The sequence below is a fragment of the Balaenoptera ricei genome, chromosome 8 (genome assembly GCF_028023285.1).
Source record: "Balaenoptera ricei isolate mBalRic1 chromosome 8, mBalRic1.hap2, whole genome shotgun sequence".
Lineage (NCBI taxonomy): Eukaryota > Metazoa > Chordata > Mammalia > Artiodactyla > Balaenopteridae > Balaenoptera > Balaenoptera ricei.
In genome coordinates this window covers 113,834,356-113,860,358 of record NC_082646.1, presented here as the reverse complement: position 1 = coordinate 113,860,358, position 26,003 = coordinate 113,834,356, and the positions used below count along the sequence as shown (strand labels likewise).

At 65.4% G+C, this 26,003-nt stretch overlaps 4 protein-coding genes, 2 long non-coding RNA genes and 1 other non-coding gene across 20 annotated transcripts in view; 4 read left to right on the top strand and 3 right to left on the bottom strand.

Annotated features, from left to right (window-relative positions):
- Nucleotides 1–502: 502 nt before the first annotated feature.
- On the bottom strand, nucleotides 503–6,283 carry PIDD1 (p53-induced death domain protein 1). Of its 8 annotated transcripts, none has more exons than XM_059932383.1 (16): nucleotides 6,177–6,282; nucleotides 5,138–5,517; nucleotides 4,288–4,701; nucleotides 3,741–3,950; nucleotides 3,600–3,654; nucleotides 3,243–3,444; nucleotides 3,040–3,165; nucleotides 2,769–2,948; nucleotides 2,543–2,690; nucleotides 2,292–2,427; nucleotides 2,057–2,207; nucleotides 1,841–1,964; nucleotides 1,645–1,763; nucleotides 1,453–1,566; nucleotides 1,115–1,314; nucleotides 503–889 (listed from the first exon to the last, which is right to left on the bottom strand). In XM_059932383.1, exons 1-16 carry the CDS (start codon nucleotides 6,212–6,214, stop codon nucleotides 631–633), a joined length of 2,856 nt encoding a protein of 951 aa, XP_059788366.1. In that variant the 5' UTR covers nucleotides 6,215–6,282; the 3' UTR covers nucleotides 503–630. The 8 variants fall into 8 exon arrangements, with proteins under 8 accessions (XP_059788366.1, XP_059788369.1, XP_059788365.1 ...); XM_059932386.1 differs by having other exon boundaries at nucleotides 2,087–2,207; XM_059932382.1 differs by having other exon boundaries at nucleotides 2,057–2,427; nucleotides 6,177–6,283.
- Nucleotides 6,284–7,637: 1,354 nt separating this feature from the next.
- Nucleotides 7,638–9,035, bottom strand: LOC132371109 (uncharacterized). 2 transcript variants are annotated; one of them, XR_009504749.1, is made up of 2 exons: nucleotides 8,792–9,035; nucleotides 7,638–8,713 (listed from the first exon to the last, which is right to left on the bottom strand). It is a non-coding gene; the product is annotated as an uncharacterized LOC132371109 (long non-coding RNA). The 2 variants fall into 2 exon arrangements; XR_009504750.1 differs by having other exon boundaries at nucleotides 8,825–9,035.
- RPLP2 (ribosomal protein lateral stalk subunit P2) lies at nucleotides 8,944–10,882 on the top strand. 2 transcript variants are annotated; one of them, XM_059932391.1, is made up of 5 exons: nucleotides 8,944–9,054; nucleotides 9,240–9,363; nucleotides 9,869–9,917; nucleotides 10,568–10,666; nucleotides 10,774–10,882. In XM_059932391.1, the coding sequence occupies exons 2-5, from the start codon at nucleotides 9,241–9,243 to the stop codon at nucleotides 10,845–10,847; spliced, it is 345 nt and encodes a 114-aa protein (XP_059788374.1). In that variant the 5' UTR covers nucleotides 8,944–9,054; nucleotide 9,240; the 3' UTR covers nucleotides 10,848–10,882. The 2 variants fall into 2 exon arrangements, with proteins under 2 accessions (XP_059788374.1, XP_059788373.1); XM_059932390.1 differs by having other exon boundaries at nucleotides 10,771–10,882.
- LOC132371158 (small nucleolar RNA SNORA52) lies at nucleotides 9,948–10,082 on the top strand. Its single transcript, XR_009504782.1, has one exon. It is a non-coding gene; the product is annotated as a small nucleolar RNA SNORA52 (small nucleolar RNA).
- Nucleotides 10,883–13,315: 2,433 nt separating the features above from the next.
- Nucleotides 13,316–19,253, top strand: PNPLA2 (patatin like phospholipase domain containing 2). The gene is made up of 10 exons (XM_059932379.1): nucleotides 13,316–13,390; nucleotides 14,169–14,513; nucleotides 16,285–16,517; nucleotides 16,600–16,665; nucleotides 17,027–17,236; nucleotides 17,474–17,534; nucleotides 17,647–17,823; nucleotides 17,945–18,077; nucleotides 18,289–18,411; nucleotides 18,503–19,253. The coding sequence occupies exons 2-10, from the start codon at nucleotides 14,327–14,329 to the stop codon at nucleotides 18,771–18,773; spliced, it is 1,461 nt and encodes a 486-aa protein (XP_059788362.1). The 5' UTR covers nucleotides 13,316–13,390; nucleotides 14,169–14,326; the 3' UTR covers nucleotides 18,774–19,253.
- A 92-nt stretch (nucleotides 19,254–19,345) lies between these two features.
- On the top strand, nucleotides 19,346–25,505 carry CRACR2B (calcium release activated channel regulator 2B). Of its 5 annotated transcripts, XM_059932377.1 has the most exons (10): nucleotides 19,346–20,259; nucleotides 22,158–22,345; nucleotides 22,424–22,535; nucleotides 22,962–23,157; nucleotides 23,588–23,734; nucleotides 23,863–23,953; nucleotides 24,094–24,186; nucleotides 24,396–24,562; nucleotides 24,760–24,831; nucleotides 25,063–25,505. In XM_059932377.1, the coding sequence occupies exons 2-10, from the start codon at nucleotides 22,181–22,183 to the stop codon at nucleotides 25,241–25,243; spliced, it is 1,224 nt and encodes a 407-aa protein (XP_059788360.1). In that variant the 5' UTR covers nucleotides 19,346–20,259; nucleotides 22,158–22,180; the 3' UTR covers nucleotides 25,244–25,505. The 5 variants fall into 5 exon arrangements, with proteins under 5 accessions (XP_059788360.1, XP_059788361.1, XP_059788359.1 ...); XM_059932378.1 differs by lacking the exon at nucleotides 24,396–24,562 and having other exon boundaries at nucleotides 25,013–25,505; XM_059932374.1 differs by lacking the exon at nucleotides 19,346–20,259 and adding an exon at nucleotides 20,815–20,957 and having other exon boundaries at nucleotides 22,962–23,734.
- The window catches only part of LOC132371106 (uncharacterized), a 6,155-nt gene continuing 682 nt past the window's right edge, over nucleotides 20,531–26,003 (bottom strand). The window contains exons 2-3 of the long non-coding RNA XR_009504748.1: nucleotides 22,083–24,859; nucleotides 20,531–21,067 (exon numbers count right to left, since the gene is read on the bottom strand). This is a non-coding gene — a long non-coding RNA (uncharacterized LOC132371106). The remainder of the gene's footprint in view (nucleotides 21,068–22,082; nucleotides 24,860–26,003) is intronic.

Sequence of the window (26,003 nt, the reverse complement as noted above, 5' to 3'; positions counted from 1 at the left end):
CTCCCTCTCCCGGCCGCCGCGGCCACTGCGCCCGGCGGGCCACAGCCCAGCGCCAAGCCCTCACCCTAGGTCCCCAAGGGTCTTCCCTGCGTGTCCGGCCTCGCGCCCGTCCATGGGCCGGGGACCAGGGACTATTCCCGTCGGGCCAGCGGATGGCGAGGTGCGCTGGGACGAGGTGTCCTAGGGGAGGAGCGGTGCTGGGAGGGGACTGAACTGGCCAAGCACCCGCCCCTCACCGCCACCAAAGGGCAGATGTGCAATCCCGCACAGGGTGACTTTGTATCCATCGGGGCTGCGACCGTTACTTTGTAGCTGGGGCCCCCTCTCTCGCAGAGATCAGGACCAAGAGGAGGCGCTGGGCCGGAGACAAGCAGGAGCGAGGGCTGTGGGGAAGCCCGTGCACAGGCCGCCTCGCAGCAGGGGCCAGGCCTCTGACCTGGCCTCCGCGCGCCTTCCGCCTGCCTCTCCACCCAGCAAATAAACTGAGCTCTGAGACAGCAGCCAGGATGGTGCACGTTTGTTACACAAGGAGGAGAGGGTCACTGTCCCCATACCCAGGGAAGGTTTGAAAGTGGGCACCTCTAACTATTGGCCAAAGGATGTCAGGGACCAGCCCAAAGTCGGTAGGTTCTAGGCCTGGGCAGGCTCGGCGGATTGTGATGCTGAAGAGCCAGGTGGGCCAAGGTCCCCGGGGGCCAGGCTTGTGCGCTGGATGCCCTCCTGGTACTTGCGGCGGCCAAGCTCCAAGACAGCCCGCACCTCTTCGGCCACGTCCCGCCGGTCACTCTGCTCCAGGGCCTGCACGAGGAGCCCCACGGCCCCTGGCTGCCCAGCCTGGCGCTCAGCCCAGGAGAAGAGCATATGGCGGATCTGCCCATCCAGGTCATCCCTGGGGGGACAGGGGAATGGTGAGGGAGGGGCCCAGCCCAGGACCACCCGCCACACCCAGGGTCTTGATCACCCTCCCAAGATGGGTTCCTTTCTCCCCGGGCCAGGGGTGGCCAGACCCTCCCTTTCCTGACTATTTGCCCTGCCCCCACCTCCCCTGCACAGAACTTCAGCCAGCCTCCAGTAGGCAGGCCAGCAGTGGGAAGGGAGGCTCAAAAGAACTCACCGGAACTCATGCCGGATGCGCTGCAGCTCACGGTAGGGCAAACCCAGGTGCAGGGCCACGGCTGGCCAGTCAGGGCCCAGGCGGCCGGCCACATTTAGCAGGTTGCTCTGTGTCAGGAACCCAGTCTCGGCGTCGCCCAGGTTCAGAGGTGCCAGGGAGAGGCCAGCCCCCTGCCCTGGGCCCTCGGATCCCCGCAGTCTCTGTGGGGAGGACGCAGTGGCAGTGAGCCCTGGCCCCGCCAGGAGCAGAGGGCACCCGAGCGACCACCTCTGTGCCCAGGCACATACCCCTGGCCACCCCCTTCCCCCTTCACACAAGCTCCCCCCGCCAGGCCGCACCGGCAGCTTGATGGGCAGAGTGGCCATCCACGGGGCGTCTGCACCCCTCTTCTGCCGAGCAGCCCCCGCCTCCTCAGGCACCTCCTCTGGCACCTCTCCCCGGTAGAAGGACACCTGTGGGTGGGATGAGGTGGGCTTCAGTGCTCCGGCCTCGGCCCAGGCAGCCCGGGGGGCCCTACCCCGTTGGCCCACCTGGCCCCTCACGGCCTGAGCCCGCCGGTCCAGGGTTGTGGTCACGTACACCTCCTTCAGGTTCTTCAGGTGTGAGTAGAAGACGAAGCACACCCTGCCCTCCACACAGTCTGGACGGTCTGGGGGCAGGGGGTGGGCTCAGCAGGGACTGCGGGGACAGGCCCCAGGGTCCCTTCTCCGGGCGCAGGGAGCCTACCGGCATCCACGTCGATGCCCCTCTCGAAGGCAGCGAAGAACTTCTCACCCTCAAACATCTCCACGGTGTCTGAGGGCTCCGGGCCGCGGTACCGCTCCAGCAGCCGCCGCAAGGTGCTATCCACCTGCGAGGATGACCCACTGGCTGGGAGCCCGATGCCCTGCCCTGGCCCCCGGCCCCCGCCCCGCCCTCCCAGCCTTCTGCCCCCGCCCCCACCTTGTTGCGGGGCAGGCACTGCAGCAGGACCTGCTCGGGGTCCCGGCGCCTCTGCAGCGCAATGAGGTTCACGCGGTGCAGCCGCAGCCGCTCCCAGGCCTTCCGCGCCAGGCCCCCCACGCAGGTCTTGGTGGTGTACCAGAGCCAGTACCTGGGAAGGCTGGGGGTGAGCGGGGTGCGCAGACCGGGGCGGGGGTGGGGGACCGAGGAAGCGGGGGGGCGGGGGGGCACTGACCAGGAGAAGCGCGTGACCTGGAAGCGAGCATACAGGTGGGTGAGCTCCAGCGCCACCTGCGCCGTGATGTCATCCCAGGTGGCCGCAGGAGGGGCCCGGTACAGCAGGTGCAGGTGCGAGCGGTCCAGACTCAGGCCTGTGGGTGGCAGGGGGCCACAGGTTGAGACCTCCCTGCCCGGGGCCCCCCTTCTGAGAACTGTCCCCCCCACCCCGTGGCTACAAGTCCAGGAGGCCACACAGCCGCCTCTCACCTGTGACGCCAGGGGGCAGAGGCAGTTGCACGGTGACCGGCCGAAGGAAGCTGGGGGGGCCCCTCTGGGAGAGGTAGAGCAGGGGGCTGGTGGCCGCCTCAGGCTCTCCCAGCAGGGCCGGCAGTTCTCTGCTGCCCACGCGCACCACCTGGAGCAGAGGGCACCCGAGCGATCACCTCTGTGCCCAGGCACCACCCGCCACCCTTGGCAGCTGCCCTGCCCATACCTGCATGCGGACATGACGGGGCTCCTCAGTGGCCCCAGGGGGGAATGTGACCTTGACCCCAGGATGTCCTGAGGAGCACAGCAATGTCCCCTCTGGTGGCACCAGGCAGGCGTCAGACACAGGGCGCGAAACCACGAGGAACCAGGAGAAGTGGGGCACCTGGCAGCGAGCCCAGAGCCGCTGGGCGTGGGGGGTGCATAGGGACAGGGTCAGGGACAGCTGGGCGAAGGCAGAGATGCTCCCTTCCCAGATGGGCCTGGGCAGCCCTCACCTTGGGCGCCTCTTCCTCCAGGTGGGTCTCCAGGTCACTCCAGCTATTGTCACTCAGGGTCCTGACCACCACCTCACGGCAACGCCGGGCCCGTGGGGGCACAAAGAGCAGCCACAGGCCCACCTCCTGCCAGGCAAGCGTGGTGTGAGTGCCAGGGCCACGCCTGGGCCCTCCTCACCGGCCCCGACCCGCCCTGGCCGTGCCTTCTGGAAGGCCACCCCGTGGGGCTGCAGCTCCAGGACACCACTGAGCAGAGAGTCATGGGGACCCAGGGGGACGAGGCGTGGCTCTGGCAGCCACAGTCGATAGCGGACGGTAACAGGGGTAGCAGTGGCTCCCACGGGGAACTGCAGGCGGACACCGCAGGCCAGGGTCACAGAGCAGCCTAGGGGGGTCACGGCGAAGCTGAGGGAAGACAGGGTGGACATCGGGTCAGACGCAGCAGGGTCCCATATGTCTGAGTCTGGCACCCTGGGCAACTCTAGGAGATCCCCGAGGCACGGGCAGGTGTACAGAGTGGACAGATGCTTCTGCAGACCGGCCCCTCCTCCACACCATACCTGTCCAGATCTGAAGTCAGCAACAGTCTGGGCATTTCTGGGACCACGGGTGTCCCTGTGGAAGGGCAGATGGGTTGTTAGGATGGTGGCAACACCTGCGCCCTGTCTGTGGTCTGCCCCCGTCCCCACCAGCGAGCCTACCTGGAGGACTGTGGGGGGCAGGGCTAGGCCCACCCAGGGGGTTTCCTTGCAGGCGCACGAAGGGGGCATCCAGTAGCTCGGGGGGCACGTCCTGGAGCTGGTTGTCCCTCAGGTCGAGCCGGGTGAGCAGCGGGAGGCGAGCCAGGCTGGCAGGCACCGAAGCCAGAAGGTTGCTGTGCAGAACGAGGAGCCGTAGGGACCGCAGGCCCGCTGCAGGAGCGCCAGCTTAGGGCCAGCGGAGGACCGCACAGGGCCACCCCACCCCTGGAGCGCCAGGCCAGGCCGCTCACGCTGGGGCCTCCCAGAGAAGCCCTTTCAGTCTCTGCCCTTTGCCTGGACGAGAGAGCTCGGGCAGGCCTGCGCAGGGAGCCTCAACAGCCAGGGAAGTGGGGGGCAAGCAAGGGCTGCCGAGGGGGGCGAAGGCTCAAGGTGGGCCAGCCTGTGCGCGCGAGGCCCTGCGGAGAGAGGGCTGCGGGACAGGGCAGGTTGGGCAGTGGCCGACAGGCCGTCAGGCCCATCAGGCCCAGGGGCCAAGGCTGCGACTCACCAAGGGAGGCAGGGAGGCCCTGCAGCCGGTTGGAGGCCAGGTTGAGCTCGGCCAGGCTGCTCAGGCCTCCGATCTCCGGGGGCAGAGCATCCAGCAGGTTCTCAGAGAGATCGAGGCGCTGCAGGGTGGACAAGGACCCCAGTGCTGTGGGCAGCGTTTGCAGGCGGTTGTGGGTGGCAGCGAGGAAGGTGAGGGCGGGGAGGGCCCCCAGGGCCTCAGGCAGCTCTGAGAGGCAGTTATGAGAGAGCAGGAGGGCACCCAGGCCACACAACTGCGGGACACAGGCTGGCAACGTCTCCAGGCTGTTGAAGCTCAGGTCCAGGTGGGCCAAGTGGGCTAGGCCACTCAGGCTGGCGGGCAGCGTGGCGAGGGAGCCCCGGAGGCAGGCACCCAGAGCGTCCCGATGTTGCCCACCTGGGTGAGGGAAAGGCAGACATGGCCCTCAGAGCCAGAGTCCCAGGTCCCAGCTCAGCCCTGCCAGCCAGGGAAACAGGTGCATGGAAACACAGACCTCCACCCCAACCCCACCAAGACAGCGAGAGATGGACACAGATACTGGAGAGTCACCAGCAGATGAAGGAGGCAGCGACAGACAACACAGGCTCGACTCAGCTGACAGTCATCACCCGTGACCCACCCCAGGAAAAATACCCACACCGGGGTCTGCTGGAGACCCCACTGGCAGCTGCCAGGTCCAGGAGCCCAGGCTCAGCCACCTTCCTCTTGGGGGAAAAGGGGTTGGGTAGCGCTGTGCAGAGAACAGTGATGAGGTTGGGACCGGGGTTTGCCTTTCAGGACCAAGAAGCAGAGGCAGGAGCTAGCGACGAGGCTGGGACCAGGTGGGGCTCACCTTTGAGGACCAGGGAGCGGAGGCGTGGCAGGCTCCAGGGCAGACGCGCCAGGGTGGCCTGCAGCAGCTGAGGGTCCTCGTGGCCACTCAGCCGCAGGAACTCCACCTCCAGCAGCTGACGGACCTGCTGGGCACACAGGTGCAGCAGCCGGTGGCAGCCCCTGGGGTATAGGTCCAGGCTCAGCCGGTTCCCAACCAGGAGAGGGGGTGCCCCCAGTCCTGCATCCGCAGCATCTGTAGCATCTCTTACAGCATCTTCTACAGCCGCTGTCTCGGGCTCCAGCCCCTCCGCCACCGCAGCCATCGCCCACCGGCTGTCCTCGGGGGCCAGACATGTCCCAGCTCGCCAGGCAGGCCTGCTCAGGCAGGGCCCAGGGAGGCTGCAGAGTCAGGGGGAGGAGTGGGTAGGAGGGGGCTGGGCGTCCTCTAGCCAGAGGAAGGGGGACGCTGGCTGGGGGGAGCTCTTGAGCCAGGCCAGCTGGTCCAGAGCCCAAAGCCTAGGCTGGACAGATCATCGCTGAAATGGGGCCGGGGAATAGGACTCCCGCTGGGAAGGCAGCAGGCAGGGAGACCTCTGTGTGCAGAGGGGCCTGGGGACGTGCTTGAGGGAGGGGGGAAAAGTGAGGCTTCACGTCCCAAATCTGGAAACTTGACAAGGGACTCTTAGAGATGTCAGGTCCTATTCCACCCCCCACCCCCTCTGGGTCCAGCCCCACCTCCAACCTTCACATTCCTCGGCTTTGACCAGAGGTCCCGGCTCTCATCTACCACGTGGGGCCGGTGTTCCAGGCAAGGGCCGGGTGATCGTGCCCGCGTATGTCAGAGCAGTGAGTGTGAGGGGGTTCCTAAGGACCGGACCCCACTTCCTGGCGCCTGGAGGTGGGCTCCCCGCCACTTCCAGCTCGCACCTCGGTCCGCGGAGGAGGTCGGTGCACCGCGCAGTCGCGGCCCCCACCGCTCGGGGCGGGTCCCGGGCGGGCGGGAGAGCACGCCCTCCCCCGCCGCCCTCCCCACGGCGCGCCCGCGGCCCGCGCGTCACCTGCGCTCCCGGCGGCGCGTTTCCGGGCCCCGCCGCATCGGAAGCTCGCCTCATGTCCGGCGAGGGTCCGCAGGCCGGGATCTCAGTGTCCCTCCCGCCCGCCCTCCGCCGGTCGCCGCCCTGCTGCACTCAGCTTCCTGTAGGCCTGCGTGCCTCTGCCGTCCAGCCTTCCGCGGGAGGGCCCGCGTTGCGCGCCACCAAACCCAACCTTTCAGAGGTTCTCGGGCCCCGGGCCCGCTCTACTCTAGGGCTGTGCATTCCCGGCCCCATGTTGAAATGAGCTAGTGCGATCTCTGGCTGCAGGGCGTATTGGGTGCTGATCAAAGCTGCTGCCCCACACCTACCTCCTGCCAGAGGACAGCTCTGAGAATGTCCCAAGCCAGCCCCAAAGGCCTCCTCTCAAGCCCTGCAGAGCCTGGGCCCCAGCTCCAATGGCCCTACTTTTATGGTGATCACTGTGGGTCACATGCCCCCAGCAGTGGGCTTCCTCACATGCTGCCTCCTATCTTTCCGCATCTCACAAGGAAGGAAAAGGCGGCTCCGAGAGATCAGATGTTGCCCAAGGCCACTAGCTGGTGAGCGCTAACCAGGTCTGTCTGACTCTCAAGAGAACTTTCCCCACTCCTGCTTCCTCACCCCGCACAGTCGGTGCCTATAAACGGACACATGAACACATCTGCTCCTGCCTGTTCTGCCCCAAATGATACTGTGTGCACCCTCTTTCCTCCACCCTCCCCAGCTACCGCCATCCCTCCCACCCAGATGGGCAGTTCCCGCCAGGCCTCCATTCTCCCCAGCTCCTATCCCCCCTTCAGTTTCCACATAGCTGCCAGAAGAATTTAAAACAAACAAAAAAACAATCACAGGAACATTACTCAGCCTTAAAAAGAAATGAAATCCTGACACATGCTATAATGTGGATGAACCTTGAGAGCATTACTCTAAAAGAAATAAGCCAGACACAAAAGGACAAATGCTGTATGATTCCACTTCTGTAAAGTCCCTAGAGCAGTCACATACATAGAAACGGAAAGTAAAATGGTGGGGGCCAGGGGCTGGGGGAGGGGAATGGGGAGTTACTGTTTAATATGTATGGAGTTCTGTTTGAGAAGTTCTGGAGCTAGATGGGGGTGATGATTGCACAACAATGTCAATGCACCTAGTGTCCCTAAATTGCATGATTAAAATGGTAAGTTTTGGGCTTCCCTGGTGGCGCAGTGGTTGAGAATCTACCTGCCAATGCAGGGGACATGGGTTCGAGCCCTGGTCTGGGAAGATCCCACGTGCCGCGGAGCGACAAGGCCCGTGAGCCACAATTGCTGAGCCTGCGCGTCTGGAGCCTGTGCTCCGCAACAAGAGAGACCGCGATAGTGAGAGGCCCGCGCACCGTGATGAAGAGTGGCCCCCACTTGCCGCAACTAGAGAAAGCCCTGGCACACAAACGAAGACCCAACACAGCCATAAATAAATAAAATTTTTAAAAATGGTAAGTTTTACGTTATGTATTATTTTACCATTAAAAAATTTAAATAAAAACAATCACAACACTTTCTTGTGTGATTGCAGTTAAGTCCCATTCTTCCCAAATGGTTTCCCCACTTTACCGCAGCTGTGTGACCCTGAGCAAGAAAACCTTTCTACGCCTGACCTCATCTACACGACGGCGGGGGGCGGGGGGGGGGGGTTGTACCGTGTGGCTTGCGTTAACAAACCAGTGCTTGGCGCTGACACGTGGGTTCACCTGCTGTCAGAGCCCGAATGGGCTGGCTGCTGCCTCTGAACCCATCTCCGGCCACCTTAGTTGGGCCTTTGCATCTGACCCCTGGGGCCTGACGCTCGCCCCACATCTTCGCAGGGCCGGCTCCTTCTCATCCTTCAGCCCCGTGGCAGTGTCAGCCTGGGACTGCCTCGTTTATTTACTTTTGTGTGTCCCCGCACTAGAACCTGAGTTCTGCGGAGGCAGAACCGGATCTGTTCCCTCTCAGGACCGACGCCAGCCTGCAGCAGGGTTCCTGACACGGAGAGTGAATGAGTGACGTGTGCTACGTCCGCGTGGACCCTGAGATCTGTCCCGAGCCGACAAGGCCAGGGCGGGGTGGCAGGGCGGGGGAGGGGGGGAGGGGAGTCACGCGGGCTTCAGCACTCCTGGCTCCGTTCCTCGGGGCAGCGGTGACAGGGCCTCCCAGCTTCGGCCAGAGCCACCACCAAGGCGCTGGGGGGCGAGCAGCGGCTCGGTTCCGCGGTGTGAGCGCGCGGAGCGGCTCGCCCACCCCACTGGGCGGGCCGGACAGCGAACTCGTGTCCCCGCGGCTGGGAACCACCTGAGACCCAGAAGGTCAGCGGGCTGGACCAGTGCAATAACGCCCGGGCCACGTGCGGCCAGCGCAGGCATCAGCGTACCCGCGCTTCCGGTAGCCATGCACCATGGGACTTGTAGTTCGCCGGCCGCGTCGGCCTCTCCCGCAGAGATGCGTCCAGGGCGTGGAGGCTGCGCTGCATGGTGGGAACTGTAGGCGCCGCGTGGCATCCTGGGAGCCCTAAAGGGAAAAACGGTGTACTTCGGACTCGCGCCTCGCTTTACCCCGCTTCCCCCAGGGATCTCGAGGGGCACTCACCCCACTGTATACAAGAAGGCGGGCCGGAACTACCTTTCGCCTTTGCGGTGGTGGCTGCGGGACAAGACGGGATAATGGCGTCACCTGCGTCCTCCTGGGCTAGGCACCGTCTGACATCACTAGGAGGCGCCCTCAAGGGGCGCTGCGCGCAGGTTCCGGAGGCTTCTGGGTAGCGAATTACCCCCGCCCCCCGCACCGGCGCCTTCCTTTCCGTCCCTGACGCCGCTGAAGTCGCACGCGCGAGGCTTCTCCGCCGCCGCCAAGTTAGTGGGGCGGGCAGGCCGGGGCGCGGGCCGGGCCGGGAGTGCAGCGGAGGGAGGGGGGGCGGGGCAGGGCGCGAGCCGAGCCTCTGCGGGGTCCCCGGACCGAGCCACGCGCGCCCGCGCACGGGCCGGGGTCGGGGTGGGAGGCCTCCCTGTAACGCCGCCGCCTTCTCCTCGCGCCGCAGGATGCGCTACGTCGCCTCCTACCTGCTGGCCGCCCTCGGGGGCAATTCCTCCCCCAACGCCAAGGACATCAAGAAGATCCTGGACAGCGTGGGCATCGAGGCGGACGACGACCGGCTCAATAAGGTAGCCGCCTCGCTGGGGCCCGAAGCCCCCGGTCTGCTTTGTACTCCGCACAGGGGGACCTCTCCCTTACCCGACTCGGCGTTTCCCTTTGGGAAAGTGTAGGTTCCCGCTGATATCTACCAGCCCATGTGGTTTTGGGGTTGTCCTGATGTACCGGTACAACCCGGAAGAAGAAAAAGTGGGGGTGAAGCCAAATCTCAGCGTGGCTCAGTAGAAACACAAGTCACGTGTAATTGAAGGTTTCTTAGTAGTTTTGTTTTTCTTTTTTAATGAAAGCGGTGACGTTTATTTTGATCTTATTTCACCCAACTTGGTGAAACTTACTTTGACACATACTGAGTGTAAAGTGAGATATTTTGCATCCTTTCCCAGCAGTAAGTTTTGGTGTTAGTTTTTACATGCAGGGCGTCTCGGTTCACCTGTCCTGAGTCGGTGGTGAGGGCTGTGTTGGGGGCAGGGGTGTGATGATAGGCCTCTCGTAAACTAGGCCACTTCTCTCTTTTAGGTCATCAGTGAGCTGAACGGAAAGAACATCGAGGACGTCATTGCCCAGGGTGAGGTTGTGTCCGGGGCTTTCTTTTTCACGGTCCATCCTAATTCCTGCCGGTCAGCCTGTGACCTGCCAGGTTTCGCTTGTGGACCAGAGCACCCTAGAAGCCTTACCCAGAGGAGTGAGCGGGGTTTCGGTGGGCTCATGCCACGGGTGCTTCTAGACAGCCCCGGGACAGGGCGCCCATGCTCTCACTGGGCTTTCGTGAACAAGTCTCTCCACCCCTTCTTGGGGTGCCTAGGGCTGACCACAGGCCCCTGCCCTGTGGTGTCAGACTGGAGTAGGTGAGACTTGTCTGGAAGTTGAGCTCTTGGGGAACTGTTCTGTCCTTGGGTCCGTGACGGGGCAAAGCCAGCTCAGCAGACGGCCTGGTGTGTGAGCTCGCTGCTGGACACTGGGGCAGCGGACTTTACCTGCCTGATCGTAAACATGTTTGCCTAGCTTACCTCCAGGGTAGGGCGCTGTGGTCTTGTAGCCCTGCTGGAGGGATTCCTAGAAGCCAATTTCTGGGAGTGACAACAGACCCTCCTGTCTGGGAGAACAGGAACCTATGATGTGGATCCTAATACGTTGGACTAAGTGTCTCGTTACTCTTGAGTAACGTTGAGGCCAGGCTCCTGCTGTGGTCTCACCTCTCCTTTCTGGTTTCTGTAGGCATTGGCAAGCTGGCCAGCGTGCCTGCTGGCGGGGCTGTGGCCGTCTCTGCGGCCCCAGGAGCTGCAGCTCCTGCTGCGGGTTCGGCCCCAGCCGCAGGTAAGTGGAGGCTCAGGCAGCTGGCGCTGCAGACGCACTGGGGTCTCTGCTGGGAGCGTGGCCTGCACCGCGGGCGTTTCTCACCGCTCGCTTTCTCTCCGCAGCAGAGGAGAAGAAGGAGGAGAAGAAGGAGGAGTCAGAAGAGTCAGATGACGACATGGGGTTCGGCTTGTTTGACTAGAGTTCCCCTCCTGCAAATAAAACCCTGTTTACGTATTTCTTGAGCTGCCTGTGAGCGCTTTGTCGGAGTGTGGTCTCTGCATCCTAGTCTCATCCCGGGACGAACAAAGGCCCTCGCTCGATGAGGTGGAGCGGGGTGCCTGAAGAGCCAGGAGTGGAGTGCCTGGACGGGGGCGCTTTCTGTGGGTCTTGAGTGTGGCCAAGCCTTGAGCCCCCTTCTTGGGCATGGTCCTGGCTCCTGTGGACTGCCAGGGCCTTCCTAGGAAACGAGGCCTTCAGGGGGACACCCATGAACACTTGAAAAGCCGGAGTGGGTGGTCTCTGCGAGGTGGGTCTGGCCAGTTGAGGCCAGCAGCTCCCACAAGGCTGGGAGAGCCCTCAGTTATGCACAAGAGGAGATGTGGTGGTGGGTGTGTGGTCCGCAGATGTCACTGTGGGGGTCAGTGCCCTGGCTCCACCTAATCCCCTGAGCAACTTGGACTTCCCCCGCTGAGCCTGTGTGCCTAGCTGTCTGGTGGGCCAGTACCTTTGCTGGGCAGATTCAGAAGTGGTTTGTGGGCAGCGGTGTTGGGCTGCATGCTTGCTGTGTCCTTTTGTGTCGGGCCTGCCCATGCCCTTTCTGCCAGGCTCTGGCCTAGAATGTGGGGCAGAGGGGAGAGGCCCTCCCACTGCCCACCCAGGCGCCATCCTGGCCCTACAGCTATTGGCAGTCGCCCACCAGTGCCAGGCCACCCCGTAGATGCTCAGCTTTGCTTTCTGAAGGCTGTGGTGTGGTGGGCACCTGCCATGTGCCCACCACATGGTAGGCATGTGTGAAGGACTTGCCTCTATGGGCTTGTAGTTGTGGAGGAGAGTAACGAGTGTAGCACGAGACAGCAGGGCTGGGTGCGTGGGGGGCCCTCCCTCAGGAAGAGGCCCCAGGACAGGGGTGTTCATGGGTGGAGGGAGAGGACTGATGGCCTTTTTGCTATCCAGAGGAGTGGGGATTAGGACAGGGCCTCGGGGGAGGGGGTGTGGGACATGGGGCTAAGGGGGGATGAGGGGTCCTAGCAGTGTGGGCTGCAAGGGGAAAGTATGAGTGGGATGAGAGGTGGGGCTGTGGGTACCCAGAGACACAGGTGGCAAGGGGCCATGGTCCAAGGTTAGGGTAGAGACGGCCCCCCAGAGGAGTGATGCAGGGTCCAGGGGCAGACAGAGCTCACAACCCCAGCCTTGGAGGCTGAAGAGAAGGGCCGTGTGTGGGCCAGAGGACACCATGGGAGTGGGGGCATGACACCTGGCTGGCAGTCATCAGACACCAGGGCTTCTCTGTGCAGACTGGGAGGGGGGCAGGTCCACTCCCACCCCCAGCCAGGATTCTAGGAAGGGCCACCCTGTTCCTGGCTGCAGAGCTCCTGGGGCCTGGTGGGAGGGATATGTACCCAAAACAAGTCAGCCAGGGTGTGGAAATGGGAGCAGAGGTCTCCCCGCACTGGGGTAGCGCCACCCTTCAAGCCCCACAGTCCCTTGGAAACGGGGAGGGCATGGGCTCTGGCCTGTCCTTGGAGCAGGTTGTGGGGATGGCCTGCTTAGGTTCCTGGCTCAGCTTGCACCGTCCCGGTCCTCCTTGGTGGCACCCTGGTGAACCCCTGAACTTTGCAGGCTGGCCCTGGGGGTCTGTTCCATCCCCACTGTGTCACACCCCTTGTCCCCTGCTGCATCCAGCAGCATCCCCAAGGGCTCAGTCACCCTTATGGGGCCACATCCTCTGCACTGTGCCGCCATCCCACCCAACCATTTGGGGTTCTAAGTCAAATTCCCTCATACCCCTGCCTTCCCCATTCCCAGCACCCACAGCACCCAGACCTGGGCTCCCCTCTCCTAATTCCCCCACCCAGGGCCTTCGAACGTCCTGTAGGTGGGTGGCCCTTTGCTTTCCCATGTTAATAGTGTCCACACACCTCTTCACCCTTCTCAGTCCTTATTTGAACTTAATAGAAACCACCTCTCCCATCCCCTCCCCCAAGTGGGGCAGGGTTTGTGTTGACTTTGCTCCCTGCTCATGGAGACCCGTGCTGGTCCCCATGCCAGGCGCACATGGTGCTAAGTATGGGTGGCTTGGAGCACAGAGGCTGAGGGCTGGGTGGCATGACGCCAGATGGCCCTGTCCTGGGGAGGCCCTGCTCTGGCTTCTCCACCTGGGCCTCGGGGCCAGGCGGGGTGGGGGGGAGGGGCGCAGCCCCAAGCTGGGTCCTGAGCCAAGCTCCAGCCAGCCAGAGGAGCTAGTGTTCCTGGGGAGACGGATGCACACTGGCCACCCACTGCGCAGCATAGACAAGCCCCTCGTTTGGGAGGTGGGGTGAGGTGCAGGGCTGGCCCCTGGATCCAAGCCAGGGTAGGCCTGCCCTACAGTCCAGGAGAAAAATGCGGAAGAGGGGCGGGTGGGTGACATCACCAGGAGTGCTCCACCTGTTGGGACAATTAGTGAGGCGGGACAGGGCTTGAGTCATACCCACGTAGACCCCACAGCCTGAGGAGCTGGGGCAGGACGCAGGTCGAAGCCAGGTTAGTGCCAAGGTGGAGCTGGGTGCGTGGCGGGCAGGGCTGGGATGTCCGGTGTGGGTCTACCACGCCGGTGTTATCTCTAGAAGTTGTCTGTGTGTGATTCGCGTGCAGCTCTGTATGTTTATGGGTAAGTCTGTGGATGAGTCGGTGGGTCCTTCAGGTCCCTGACCCTCGGCGAGCTCCTCAGTGTCCTGGGTTGGTGTTGTAGGCTGACCCCCGAGGGAGGGGGCGGATGCTGCCCAGACAGCAGGGCCCTCCCCTCGTGGGTGTCCAGCTCAGACTGCGGTCGTCCCGGACCTGAGCTCGACCATCCCCACACCCCTGGGCCACTTGGTGTCCCCTCCCGCCGTCGACGATGGCGGGGTGGGCAAATGGGGAGGCAGCGGGAGGTCGAGGATGTGGACTCTCGTCCGGGCCTGGCCAGTGTCTTTGGCGGGGCCGCAGGTGTCGCGCCTCAGGGCCCAGTGGCCTGGACAGCGGGCGGCGGGGGGGGCGGGGGGGGAAGGGCAGGGGGGGCGGGGGGGAAGGGCAGGGGGGGCGGGGGGGAAGGGCGGGGGGGAAGGGCCGGGGGCGGGGTCTCTGGGTCGAGACGGGCTTCCGGAGAGGGGCGTGGCCTCGGGGCCGGGCTTCGGCCTGGGTGGGGCCTCGGGGCCAGGGGCCGGGCTCCAGGGCCCGCCCCGAGGGCGCGGCCGTACCCCGCGCGCCCCAATTGGGCCGCGCGTGCCGGCTCCGCTCCGCCCCCCGCTAAAATCACCGCCTCCGCCTCCTCCCCCGGCAGCTTCTCCAACTCCGCTGGCTGAGACCCCGAACCACAGTGACTGCGGGGCCGGCCGGCCGGCTCTGGCCCCGGCTCCAGAGCGAGCGGCGAGCGCGCGGCGCACAGCGCACAGCGAGGCCGGCCGCCCGCGGAGCCCGGGAGCCCGGCGGTCCGCCGCGATGTTCCCCAAGGAGACGACATGGAACATCTCGTTCGCAGGCTGCGGCTTCCTCGGTGTCTACCACATCGGCGTGGCCTCCTGCCTCTGCGAGCACGCGTCCTTCCTGGTGGCCAACGCCACGCACATCTACGGCGCCTCGGCCGGGGCGCTCACGGCCACGGCGCTGGTCACCGGGGCCTGCCTGGGTGAGCGGGGCCGGCGGGGGCTGGCGTGTGCTCCTCGTGAGCGTGGAGGGCCCCGCTCCGTCCGCACAGAGCAGCGGGCTGGGCCGCGGGGGCCGTGGGGCTCTTGGGGTCTCTGCCCGGGACCCCGACCGAGGCTCCAATCCCGGACGCCGACGAGGGGCGGGGCCTGCCTTGTTTTGCTCCGAGGGTGCCCGGGGATTGGGGTAGGGCCCTGCGCGCCTCTGAGCGGAGGCTGCCGCCTAGGGCCCGCCCCTCGGGCGCAAAGGTTGGGGGGCGGGCAGGTGCAGCATGAGCTATTTCGTTGGGAAGAGAAAGCAGTTCGTGGGCGGGACCGCGAGAGTCGGGGGAGGGGCCTAGGCCGTCCTCCTGCCCCGGGCAGCCGCCCGGGTGGCAGCGGTCACTGTCTCCTGGGGCTACGGCATTCCGGACTGCCATGGCCCCGGGGCTGGGAAAGGGTTGGCCTCTGAGGAGCGCGTCTGGGCACTGTGGCCTGGTGCCTCCCGAGGGACCCTAGAGGAGGAGCCGGCAGGTCAGGCCTGGGCCCGGCCAGCGCAAGCTCTCTGCCGCCCTCGCCTTCCTGGCGCCTGGGGCCCTCTGTGGACTGCGGCCAGACGTTTTTAACCACTCCGTGGGGTGAGAGGTGCTTTAGGACTGTGCAGCCCCGGAGTCGGCTTCCTCCACCCACACACTTCCGGCGGGCAGTGCGAGTGATGTTTACAGCACACGGAGTACCGCGGGAGTCCTGGGAATGCTGCCCGGCGCCCAGCCGACTAGGGCAGCCAAAGTAACAGAGGGGTCATTAGCTTCTGGAATGCCCTGCCCAGCAGGAGCCTGTCCAGTGTTCTCCTCTGCACCCTGCCGGTGACCTTTCCCCTGAGGAGGGTGGGGTGGAAGGAGCACAGCTCTACATTTTTGGGACCTGGGAATTCACCACTGTGGCCCTGCCCCTCCTACTCACGGAGGCTTTCAGGCAAGTGCTTCTCAGACCGCCGTGCTGGTCTCAGGTCCGTGGTACCTAGTTGAGGACATGGTCCCATGGCGCCTCCCCCACCCCACTCCCAAGAAACCTCTTTGTCACGGGTGAGAGTGGTCTTGGGCAGCTGGAGTCCCCACAACTTGGCAGGTGTTGGCGCCACCCTGCCCCACTCCTGACCTGGGGGATGGTCCTCGGCTTCTCCCCAAGGCCTTGCTGCTCCCTGACTATTCCTGGGCCTGCTCCCACCCTGGCTTTGTCCTAGGCCAGTGCCCACGGGCCCCCAAGAGAAATGTCGGGGGGTTGCTTGCTCTTGGCTGCAGTGGGATGCGAGCGTGCTTCCCCAGGAGTGATGAGGCCCCACTACGTCCAACCTCACGCCCCTGGGCCTGTGGGACCCCTGGGCTGCACTGGGGTCGGTGCATCTGGATCTGGCCAAGCGGGTGAAGGCTGAGCCTGGTCAGAGTTGAGCCTCTGCCTTCTACCCTTCCCCGGGGTGGGGGCTGGGTGCCAGGTCACGCCAGGTCCAGTGACTCACAGATCAGGGCGGGCAGTTGGGAAATACTGGGCAGAGGGTAAGCCGTGGCCCCAGCCGTCTGCCCTCCCAGGAGCCCCTCTCTCCCCGGGAGCAGGTGGCAGAAGCCCCAGCTGTGGGCCAGGCTCCACGGTGGACGCTGAGACTCCTCTAGGGTAGAAAGGGGTGCCGAGAGTCTGTGCCGTGGACCCTGGGTCTGGAGCCCTGGGGAGTGTGCAAAGCCCAGGAGTGCCGGCCCCTGACCCTTGCCCCTGCTGCTCCAGGTGAGGCTGGTGCCAACATCATCGAGGTGTCGAAGGAGGCCCGGAAGCGGTTCTTGGGCCCACTGCACCCCTCCTTCAACCTGGTGAAGATCATCCGGGGCTGCCTGCTGAAGACCCTGCCTGCTGATGGCTACGAGCGCGCCAGTGGCCGCCTGGGCATCTCCCTGACCCGCGTCTCCGACGGCGAGAACGTCATTATAACCCACTTCAACTCCAAGGAGGAGCTCATCCAGGTGGGCCCTGGGGGCCACACTGGGGGTTCAGTAGGAACCCCAAAGCCCCTGCTCACTGTTCCCCTCTGTCCCTGCCCCACAGGCCAACGTCTGCAGCGCTTTCATCCCTGTGTACTGTGGCCTCATTCCTCCTTCCCTCCAGGGGGTAGTGAGTATCTCCTGGGCACCTTTCCTGGGTGACGAGAGTCGGCTCCTCTGTGGGCTGTGGGTCAGGGAGGCGGGGAGGAAGCCATCTGTGCCTCCCCACCCCAGCCCCTCACTCCTGCCACTGCCCGTTGCCTCACTTCCCCCAGAGTTACTCAAGAGCCAGGCCAGCCCTGCGCAGATGCACCTTTCCTGTGGCTGTTCCCCACCCCCCCACTGTCTGGCCATCTGCTCATTGGCCAGTGCCCAGTGGGTGAAACGCCCAAATGAAATAGCCACTGGGGGGGGGGGGCCTGAGGCGGCTGGGGGGCAGCCCAACTCACCCTGCAGGCCTGTCCCCGTGTGACCCCGTGTCCCTGCCACAGCGCTACGTGGATGGCGGCATCTCAGACAACCTGCCGCTCTACGAGCTCAAGAACACCATCACAGTGTCCCCGTTCTCGGGCGAGAGTGACATCTGCCCACAGGACAGCTCCACCAACATCCACGAGCTCCGTGTCACCAACACCAGCATCCAGTTCAATCTGCGCAACCTCTACCGTCTCTCCAAGGCCCTGTTCCCGCCCGAGCCCCTGGTGAGACCAGACCTCCCCACCGGGCACCGGGGACAGCTCCCCGGGGGCCTCTCCTGGCTACGGCCCACACAACCTCTCCACGGGGGCAACCCATCCAGCCTCTGTCCAACCTGGATCTGGTCCTGAATCCAAGTTAGCTTGGAGTGGGGCGGGGTGGGGTGGTGGTTCAGGGACACTGGGGACTCTATCAGGCACGTCTGGCTCCTCTGCCCCAGTTTATGCATCCCCCTGCCTCAGGTGCTTCGAGAGATGTGCAAGCAGGGCTACAGGGATGGCCTGCGCTTCCTGCGGCGGAACGGTGCGTGGGGGCTGCCTGGGCAGCTGGGTGGGCTCTGCGTGGCCGTCCTCTGTGGGCCAGCTGGCCTCAGCCGTGCTGATCGCGTATCGGGTCCCCCCTGTCCCTGCCCCAGGCCTCCTGAACCGGCCCAACCCCTTGCTGGCGCTGCCTCCCACCCGCCCTCCTGCCCCCGAGGCTGAGGACACACAGGAGGCCGAGGTGGCCACGGAGAGGACCGGAGTGAAGGAGCACTTGCCGCCACCTGGGGAGGATCACATCCTGGAGCACCTGCCCTCGAGGCTCAACGAGGGTATGTGGGGTTGGCGGGAGAGGGGGGACCTGGCGGGACGGGGGGCAGAGGAGCAGAGGAGTCCTGGGCTCCACCTCCCTCCCCCACCGACCTCCTACCAACCTCCCTCCTGCACCCACAGCCCTGCTGGACGCCTGCATGGAACCCACAGACCTGCTGACCACGCTCTCCAACATGCTGCCCGTGCGTCTGGCCACGGCCATGATGGTGCCTTACACTCTGCCGCTGGAGAGCGCCGTGTCCTTTACCATCCGGTGCGGGGCAGGGGGAAGGGGTGCAGGGACCAACTCTGGATCATCCCCGGGTGGTGGGCACTCAGGGAAGAGAAAGGCGGCCGGTTTAAGGGGCTTCAGAGATGCCACGTCAGGGTCCCAGAAGCCAGGCACAGACGGAGGTGAGGTGGGGTGGGGTGGGTGTGAGGTTTGGGCCACAGCCCCTGAGGCCATGCCTTGTCCCCCGCCCCAGCTTGCTGGAGTGGCTGCCCGACGTTCCCGAGGACATCCGCTGGATGAAGGAGCAGACGGGCAGCATCTGCCAGTACCTGGTGATGCGCGCCAAGAGGAAGCTGGGCAGCCACCTGCCCTCCAGGTGAGCTCCTTGCTGCCATGTCCACCCCGGCCCGCAGCCTCCGGGGCCCCCACGAAAGCCCTCCCTCCCTCGGTCCTTTCCCCACCCGCAGGCTGTCGGAGCAGGTGGAGCTGCGCCGCACCCGGTCGCTGCCCTCCGTGCCACTGTCCTGTGCCGTCTACAGCGAGGCGCTGCCCAGCTGGATGCGCAACAGCCTGTCGCTGGGGGACGTGCTGGCGAAGTGGGAGGAGTGCCAGCGGCAGTTGCTGCTGGGCCTCTTCTGCACCAACGTGGCCTTCCCGCAGGACGCCCTGCGCATGCGCACCCCTGCCGGCGCGGCCCTCTCGCCCCCGCAGCACCCGCCCGGCTCGCCCCCTTGCTGAGAGCTGCCCGCTCGGCCTTGCCCGCCCCCGGCGCCGAGGGCCGGGCCCCCCAGCTTCCTTGCCCCGTGAGGCGGGGCCCCGGGGCCAGCTGAGCTCCCCCTCCGCGGCCTCTCTCCGTTCCCCCTGCAGAGTGAGGAGATGGGGGTCCCTCACGCTGCCCGAGGGGGCTTTGCTGTCAACCAACCACTAACTCGCTGCACTGAAGAGGGAGGGGAGTGGAGTAGCCCTCCCCTCGCAGAGGGTCCCCTGCCTGTGCCTTAACCTCCCCTTCCAGGCCCCGCCGCCCTGGGGCTGGGGAAGGCGGGCTGGGGGCTCCTGCACCTGCGGCCCCTGCCGACGCCCACACCCGCGAGTGCAGTATTACTCCTGAGAGCTTTGCCCCTGCTCCCCCCTCCACATTTTTCTCGTTTGGCTGAAGAATGTGTGTGAATTATTTATTTTTGCCAAAGCAGATGTAATAAATGCCATCGCTCAGCCTTACCTCCTTCACTCGTATGTGACGCCCCCGACCCCCGCCGTCCCCAGCTGACCCCCCCAGTGTCCAGCCTCAGGCCAGTCCTTCCTGGGCTCCCGCTCTCCTCGAGCCTGGCACTCCGGCCCTGCCAGCCGGGCCTGGGACTCCCCCTCAAAGCACTGCGGGCTTCCTAGGCTGCAGCGCACTCCTCTGGCTGGGACCCTTGGGCACAGCTTTCCAAGGGCCAGCAGAAGTACTGGGGACCAAGATCCTTGCAAGATAAAAACGGAACTGTTCAGTTTCTTACCAAGGTGGCGTCTGCACCTCTGCTCCATGGTGCCCTGGGGGCGTGGGGCTGATTTCCCAAGCTGAGCGCTGGGGGCCTGCTCCACTGGGGGTGTTTGGCCCAAGGTTCTGTGGGTGGTGCGGGTCTTGCCCTTGTCACCAGGAGCCTCGTTCCTGGTGCACACACCTCGTTCCCCTGTCCCCCTCCCCCCACACTGTGTCCCCAGTCTCCTGCCGGTATACAGGAGGGATCTGTGAACGTTGGGCGGGGCGAGGTCTGCGCCAAAGGGGGCTGGATCTTGTTCTGGGGGAGACGTGATTTCCTGAAGGCCTTCTCTGCCCTGCCTGGGCAGTCTGAGGGGATGTAACCAGCCCTCCTTGGTGATCACAAGGGCACATGGGGTGACGGGCGCCTGAGCAGAGCTGGGCACTTGGCTGGAGGTCCAGAGCTGTTAGTCCTGCCAGGTTCAGCCGGCACCTGCCCTTCTGCCCTTTCCCCTCGAGGCATGGGGCGGCGGCAGTAGCCCCCAGCCAACAATAACGGTCGGTAGTGGGACTGCAGGACTGGGAGAGCCGGCTCAGCAGGTCCCCGTGCACCTGTGCCAGGGGCCACCCCCCCTTGGTCTCAAGGTCCTGTCCTATAGGCCCAACCTGTTCTAGTTCAGCAGGATCCCCGGCCCCTGAAGAGGCAGAGGCCTCCAGCCCCCCAGCGCTGCCGGGACAGCTCTGTGAGGCCAACCGCTCCAGGTGGGTGCCAGGCTGGGGCCGGGGAGGAGGACCCCTGGGAAGATGATGGGATTTTCTACCCCCCTCCTCCCCTGTAGGAAGGTCACACACAGGCCCCACCCAGAACCTTCTGGCAGCCCTACCCCAACAGGAACCTGAGTCAGGGCTATGCCCCCAAAGGAGTGCTTGGGGCACCTGCTGAGACGAGGACCTCCTGCTCCCCCCCCCAGCCACTCACCCTCACACGCACAGGCATCTATGCCGCTGATTTAAGTACCATTTTCTTGTATAGTATACGTTTATTGTTTAAAAATGGAAAAAAAATTGGAGAAGTACAGGGAAGAAAGGAAAGTCACCCCACTTCTAGAGAAAACCATTGAAAATATTTTGGTCTATTTCCTGCCTTTTTCCTGCACACACTTTGACGCCTTAAATCGGGATCCTCAGGACTGCCCCCCAACTTTGGCCCTGTGCAGGAAGGGTCCCCAGGGTCATCCCCCCACTATGCGCTCGGACTCTGCCAGGACAGACACTCGGGGGTCGGGCCGTATGCGCGGGGGGGGGGGGGGGGGCGGGCTATGAGGCGAGCGCTGGGCCACCGGGGCAATGCCGAGAGGCGGGGACACGGCGGCGGCTCCGCCCGGGCCGGCGCTGCCGGGGTCCCGGTGCCCGCAGGAGAACAGCCTAGTGTGTGGCGGGTGCGGTGGCGAAACTCGCAGGTAGGCGCCCGGCCCGTCCGCACGCCCGCATTGGCTCCGTCCTGTCACCGCAAGGCGCGCCGATCCCCGCGTGTCGTGGTCAGGGACTCCGGGGCCCCTTGGGGCACACACTGGCAGGGGCAGAGTGGGCTAGGCCCCAGGGTGCGGGGGCTCAGGCAGCCCTTCCCCCCGCTCCCCGGCCCGGCCACAGCGCAGCTTCCGGCTGGGATGGCCCCCCGGTCCCGTGGAGCCTGCCCGGGGAAGGCGACGGCATGAGGGGGAGATGTCTCCGCCCCTGTGGCCCCTCCTCTCGGCCTTCCTCAGACCTGCCCTCTTTGGAGGTCGCCTCCTGCATCCCCCAGGAATGGGTGGGGAGAGAGAATCACAGTCCTGGACTGGGGGGAGAGGACCCCAGGGTCCCAGGTGGGGGGCTGTCGCCACGCTGGGGGTTAGCTTTGGGAACTCTGGGGTCCAGGTGTCGTGGGAATGACAGGTGGTCTGATTAGGGGGCAGGGCGCCCCCATGGGGAGGGAGGCCAGTCTTGTGGAGAGCATAGTGCCAGCAGGAGGGCCTGTTAAGCTAGACTCTGGGCTTGTTCCTGACAAGGGCCACAGAAGGCATCGTGGCCCAGGCGGGACCCTGCACCTGCACCCCTTGGAGCCTGGTACTGGTGGGCGGGGCTGCAGGCAGGGAGGGAGGAGCTCACCCGCCTGCCAGCTGGCTGGAAGCAGGGCCCAGAGGCCCAGACTCAGAGGCTAAGGACTTAGCCGGGATTGGCTGATACCCCCACTGGCCCAGCCCGGTCCGCCCGGTCTCCAGGCCCCGACTCCAGGACCTGTTCAGCTTCTCGGCAGCTGACCATTCTCTCACCCAAGCCCCCACCTCCTCATTTTCCATCACAAGATCTATAGCTGCCCCCCTGCCCCCTCCCCCCAGCACATCCTCTCCTGCACCCGCTGGCTCCCTGGGTGGCCCTGAGCCTGCAGGCTCCACCCATGCCACCTCGCGCCAGCCCCACCACCTGCAGTTGGGCCACACCTCCCCCAGCTGCCCCTCCTCTCTGGGCCTCCACCTTCCCATGGGGGCAGGGAGGCTCCTCTGCTCCCCACCGCTCCAGCTTAGCCCTCAGCCACCCTTGCCCCTCACCCTCTCTGCCTCCGCTTCTCCTCTCCCCTCATTTCTCAGTTCTGCTCAGGCCCTGACTTCTCTTTGGCTTCACAGCGCCCAAGGCTGAGACCCCCGCCATGGCCAGCCCCGGGAAGCCTGGGGCTGGGGAGGCCCAGGAGGAGGAAGGGTGGGATGAGGGGCGCGGCCCAGGGCCACTGGCAGCGACACTGGAGCAGGCCCAGGAGCTGTTTCTGCTGTGCGACAAGGAGGCCAAGGGCTTCATCACCCGGCACGACCTGCAGGTGAGCCCCCAGCCCCAAGAGGCCTTCCACCCCAGGGCTGACCTTGGCTACTCAGCCTTGCCATCCTTGCCCGGCCAGGGCCTGCAGAGCGACCTGCCCCTCACGCCCGAACAGCTGGAGGCTGTGTTCGAAAGTCTGGACCAGGCGCACACCGGCTTCCTCACCGCTCGGGAGTTCTGCCTTGGCCTGGGTGAGCCCGGCCCCTGAGCCCCACCCCCTACCCCACTGCTCAGACGCCCTCCGCTGGGACATGTGGGACTCTCTGGGGCCCACAGCCCACATGGGTGGCAGCCCGTGCTTCTCCCTGGCCTCCCTCCGGAGCACAGGCCGGTGTCTGTACACCCAGGCGCCACGGGAAGCCCCCCAGATGCTGTGGCATATGTGGAGATGACCTGCTCCCTGAGCCAAACCCAGGTGGGGCTGGGAGCCAGGCATGCCGCATTTTGGCCTGAGCCCAGCCGTCACCTCCCATTCCCAGGACAAGAATTGGACCAAAATAAGGAAGAAAAACAGGAAACTGGGCTCAGAGAAAGGGCAGGATACGCGGGGGGCGGGGGTGGGCTGGGCTGCGGGTGGTAAGCCACAGCGCGGTGATCTCTCCCTCCCATGCCCGCAGGGAAATTGGTGGGGGTGGAGCCTGCCCCGGGTGCTCTGCCCTCCCAGGCTCCAGAGGAAACCTTCGAGGCGGGCTGGTCGGATGTGCAAGGCACCGGGGGCTCCCTGGAGGAGGAGGACGAGGAGGAGGAGGAGGAGGAGGAGGAGAGATTCTGCTCTGCACTGGTGCAGCTGGGGGTGGCCCGGGTCCTGGGCGAGTGAGTCGGTGCTGGCCCGGGTCCCATCACCCTCACGTCCACCTGCATGCTGCCTGTCCGCGTCGCCTGCGTGTCTGTTCCCAGGCAGGGTCCCTAGGCCGGGTCTGGGCCGGTCCTTCCCTCTCAGCTGCAGCTACTGCGTGCCGGGCGTGATTTCCCACAGAATTTGCATTTCAGGAGGCAGCAGCCAGGGCTGCGCCCAGCACAGGCACAGCCCTGTGTACACAAGGACACAACCCCACGCACACACACCTCCTGGCCACACAAGCCCCGCACAGGCACAGACCCCCGCAAGGGTGAAAGCACCCAGGAGAGGGATGCCCTGCTTGTGCAAGACTACGGGGGCCTCTGGGGGCTTCTTACCCTGCAGGGTGGGGTGGGGAGTCCCCGCTTCAGCTTCAGCCTCTGCCCTCCCCACCCCCACCCCCAGGCAGCGGGCAATTCGGACGCTCTGGACCCAGCTGCAGCGTGAGCGACCCGAACTGCTGGGCTCCTTCGAGGACGTTCTGATGCGGGCGTCGGCCTGCCTGGAGGAAGCGGCCCGAGAGCGGGAGGGCCTGGAGCAGGCGCTGCGGCGGTGAGGGCTGGCGGGCTGGGGGCGGCCTGAGGGCCAGGTGGAGGGGTTCTGCGAGGTGGTAGAGGCGGGGCCGAGGGCTGTACTGTTGGCAGGTTCTAAGCAGCTGTCTCACCCCCGGTTTCCCGAAGGCGGGAGAGCGAGCACGAGAGGGAGGTGCGATGTCTGTACGAAGATATGGAGCAGCAACTTCGCGAGCAGCGCCAGCGCCTGCGGAGTCAGGTGGGCCCGCAGCGCCGCCCCGCGCCCAGCCCAACCCCGGACGCGCGGGCCTCCCCGGCCCCGCCTTCTCCGAAGTGGTCCCACCCGCGCCCCTGCCGCTCCGCCGCCCGCGGGGGCTCAGGTGTCCCCGCCCATCCTAGGACGTCCCCCGGGAGGAGCGGAGAGGCCGCCTAGAGCTGGAGCTGCAGAGTCGCGAGCAGGAGCTGGAACGCGCGGGGCTGCGGCAGCGGGAGGTGAGCGGCTGCCGGGCGGTCCCGGCCGGGAGGCGTGCACAGCGGTCCAGCCCAGGCCCCATCCTCACCGTCCCCCATGCACTCCCCGGCGTCCTTGAGGCCCTTGGGCCTATGTTCCCAGCCCCGGAATTGTTGGGAGTCAGGGGCAAACGCAGCATCCCGGGGACGTGGGGGGGTTCTCTCCAGCCTCGATCCCCCCCACACCCCAGTTGGAACAGCAGCTGCAGGCCCGTACCACCGAGCAGCTGGAGGCGCAGGCGCAGAACGCCCAGCTGTGGCTGGCCAACGAGGCGCTGCGGGCGCAACTGGAAGTGGCGCAAGAGCAGCTCCGCAGACTGGAGAGCGACTTGCTGGGCCGTCGGGAGCAAACCCAACGGTGCCGGGGGTGGGGGGCTGGGGGGGGGCGGGCACTCAGGGGCGGACCCCGAGAAGGGTCGCGCTTGGAGCTCAGGGCTTCCATCCCACCCTGTCCCAGCCCCGCCTCCAGGGTCTCCGTGGGGCAGGGTCCTCCAGGGGGTCGTGGGGCACCCCGAGGAGCCTCCCTGCACCCAAATCATCACCTCCGTCCTGCAGAGACGTGGTCGCGGTCTCGAGGAACATGCAGAAAGAGAAGCTCAGCCTCCTGCGGCAACTGGAACTGCTCAGGTGCGTCAGGAAGGGGCCAGCGCAGCTCCTAGCTCCCAAACAGTCCCGCTCACTGCCCCATCCCACTGCGAGGAAGTCCTTCCTTGTGTCTGCCCTCCATCCCTCATGCTGCAGCCCCAGACAGACACCTCTCTTCTGGTCTGAGGGAGCACCAGAGCCCGTGCCTGCATTCCCCACCTAGGAATGCTGCCTCTTGAGACCTCTCAGAGCCCTTGGACTCCTATTCCTCAGGGAGCTGAACACGAGGCTACGAGACGAGAAGGACGTCTGTGAGGCCAAGCGGCTGGGCAGTGGCCGCAGGAAGGCTCTGACCACGGCCCCGCTGCTGGGGCCCGCCTGCTGCTGCTGCTGTTGTAGTAGCTGGGCTCGCCCCCCCAGACGCGGCTCTGGCCACCTTCCCAGTGCCCGCTGACCAGCCCGAGTGACTCACTGGGCGTTACTTGGTTACTCGGAGAAGCTGCCCCTTGAAGGCGACTCCTCGTGGCTGGGGGCTGCCCATCCAGGACGTGGGCTCTACCCAGTAGGCTGCCTGGCCTGCCTGACTTGCAGACGTGAAGGAACTAATCCTGGGTGGTCAGGGTCTCACCGTGCCTCCCTGCCAGTCCTCACCCTACCCCCATCCCATCAAAACCAGCAGAAAACCCCCTCTTCCAAATAAAGTCCACTGACTTCGACCTCCTCGGCCTCCTGTGTGTGTGGGAGCCACAACATTTGAGAGGTACACGCATGAGGTTTCCATCGTCCACGCGTGTCCCCGGTCATGTCCCCAAGCCCTCACTGTCCGTCAAAGCTGTAGGAACCAAGGGACTGAGGCCACTGACTCCCAGGAAGCAGCAGGCGGGGTTCCCTGCCCGCCCCCAGCCTCAGTCAGCCAACCCCTCCCCATGCCAGTCCACACACAGTCCTGGGTGGGCTAGCTCAGCCCACTGGAGTCCTGAGTGGAGGTGCCGGCGGTAGGCCTGAGCTGTCCCCCGTGCCCCTCCGCCCTGCCAGCGCGAGCCTCGGGCAGGGAGCTGGGGATGAGTGCTGCCCACTGGCCACGGAGAGCCGCTCCCAGCGACTGTGCCGCCTCAGGGCCCGCCTGGGACTCCCCTTCCCCTTCTACTCCCGCTCTCAGCTCCCCAGCGCAGCGGGTCGGCAGCCTCTGCCCTCTCTCCTTCACCTCCCCCCAC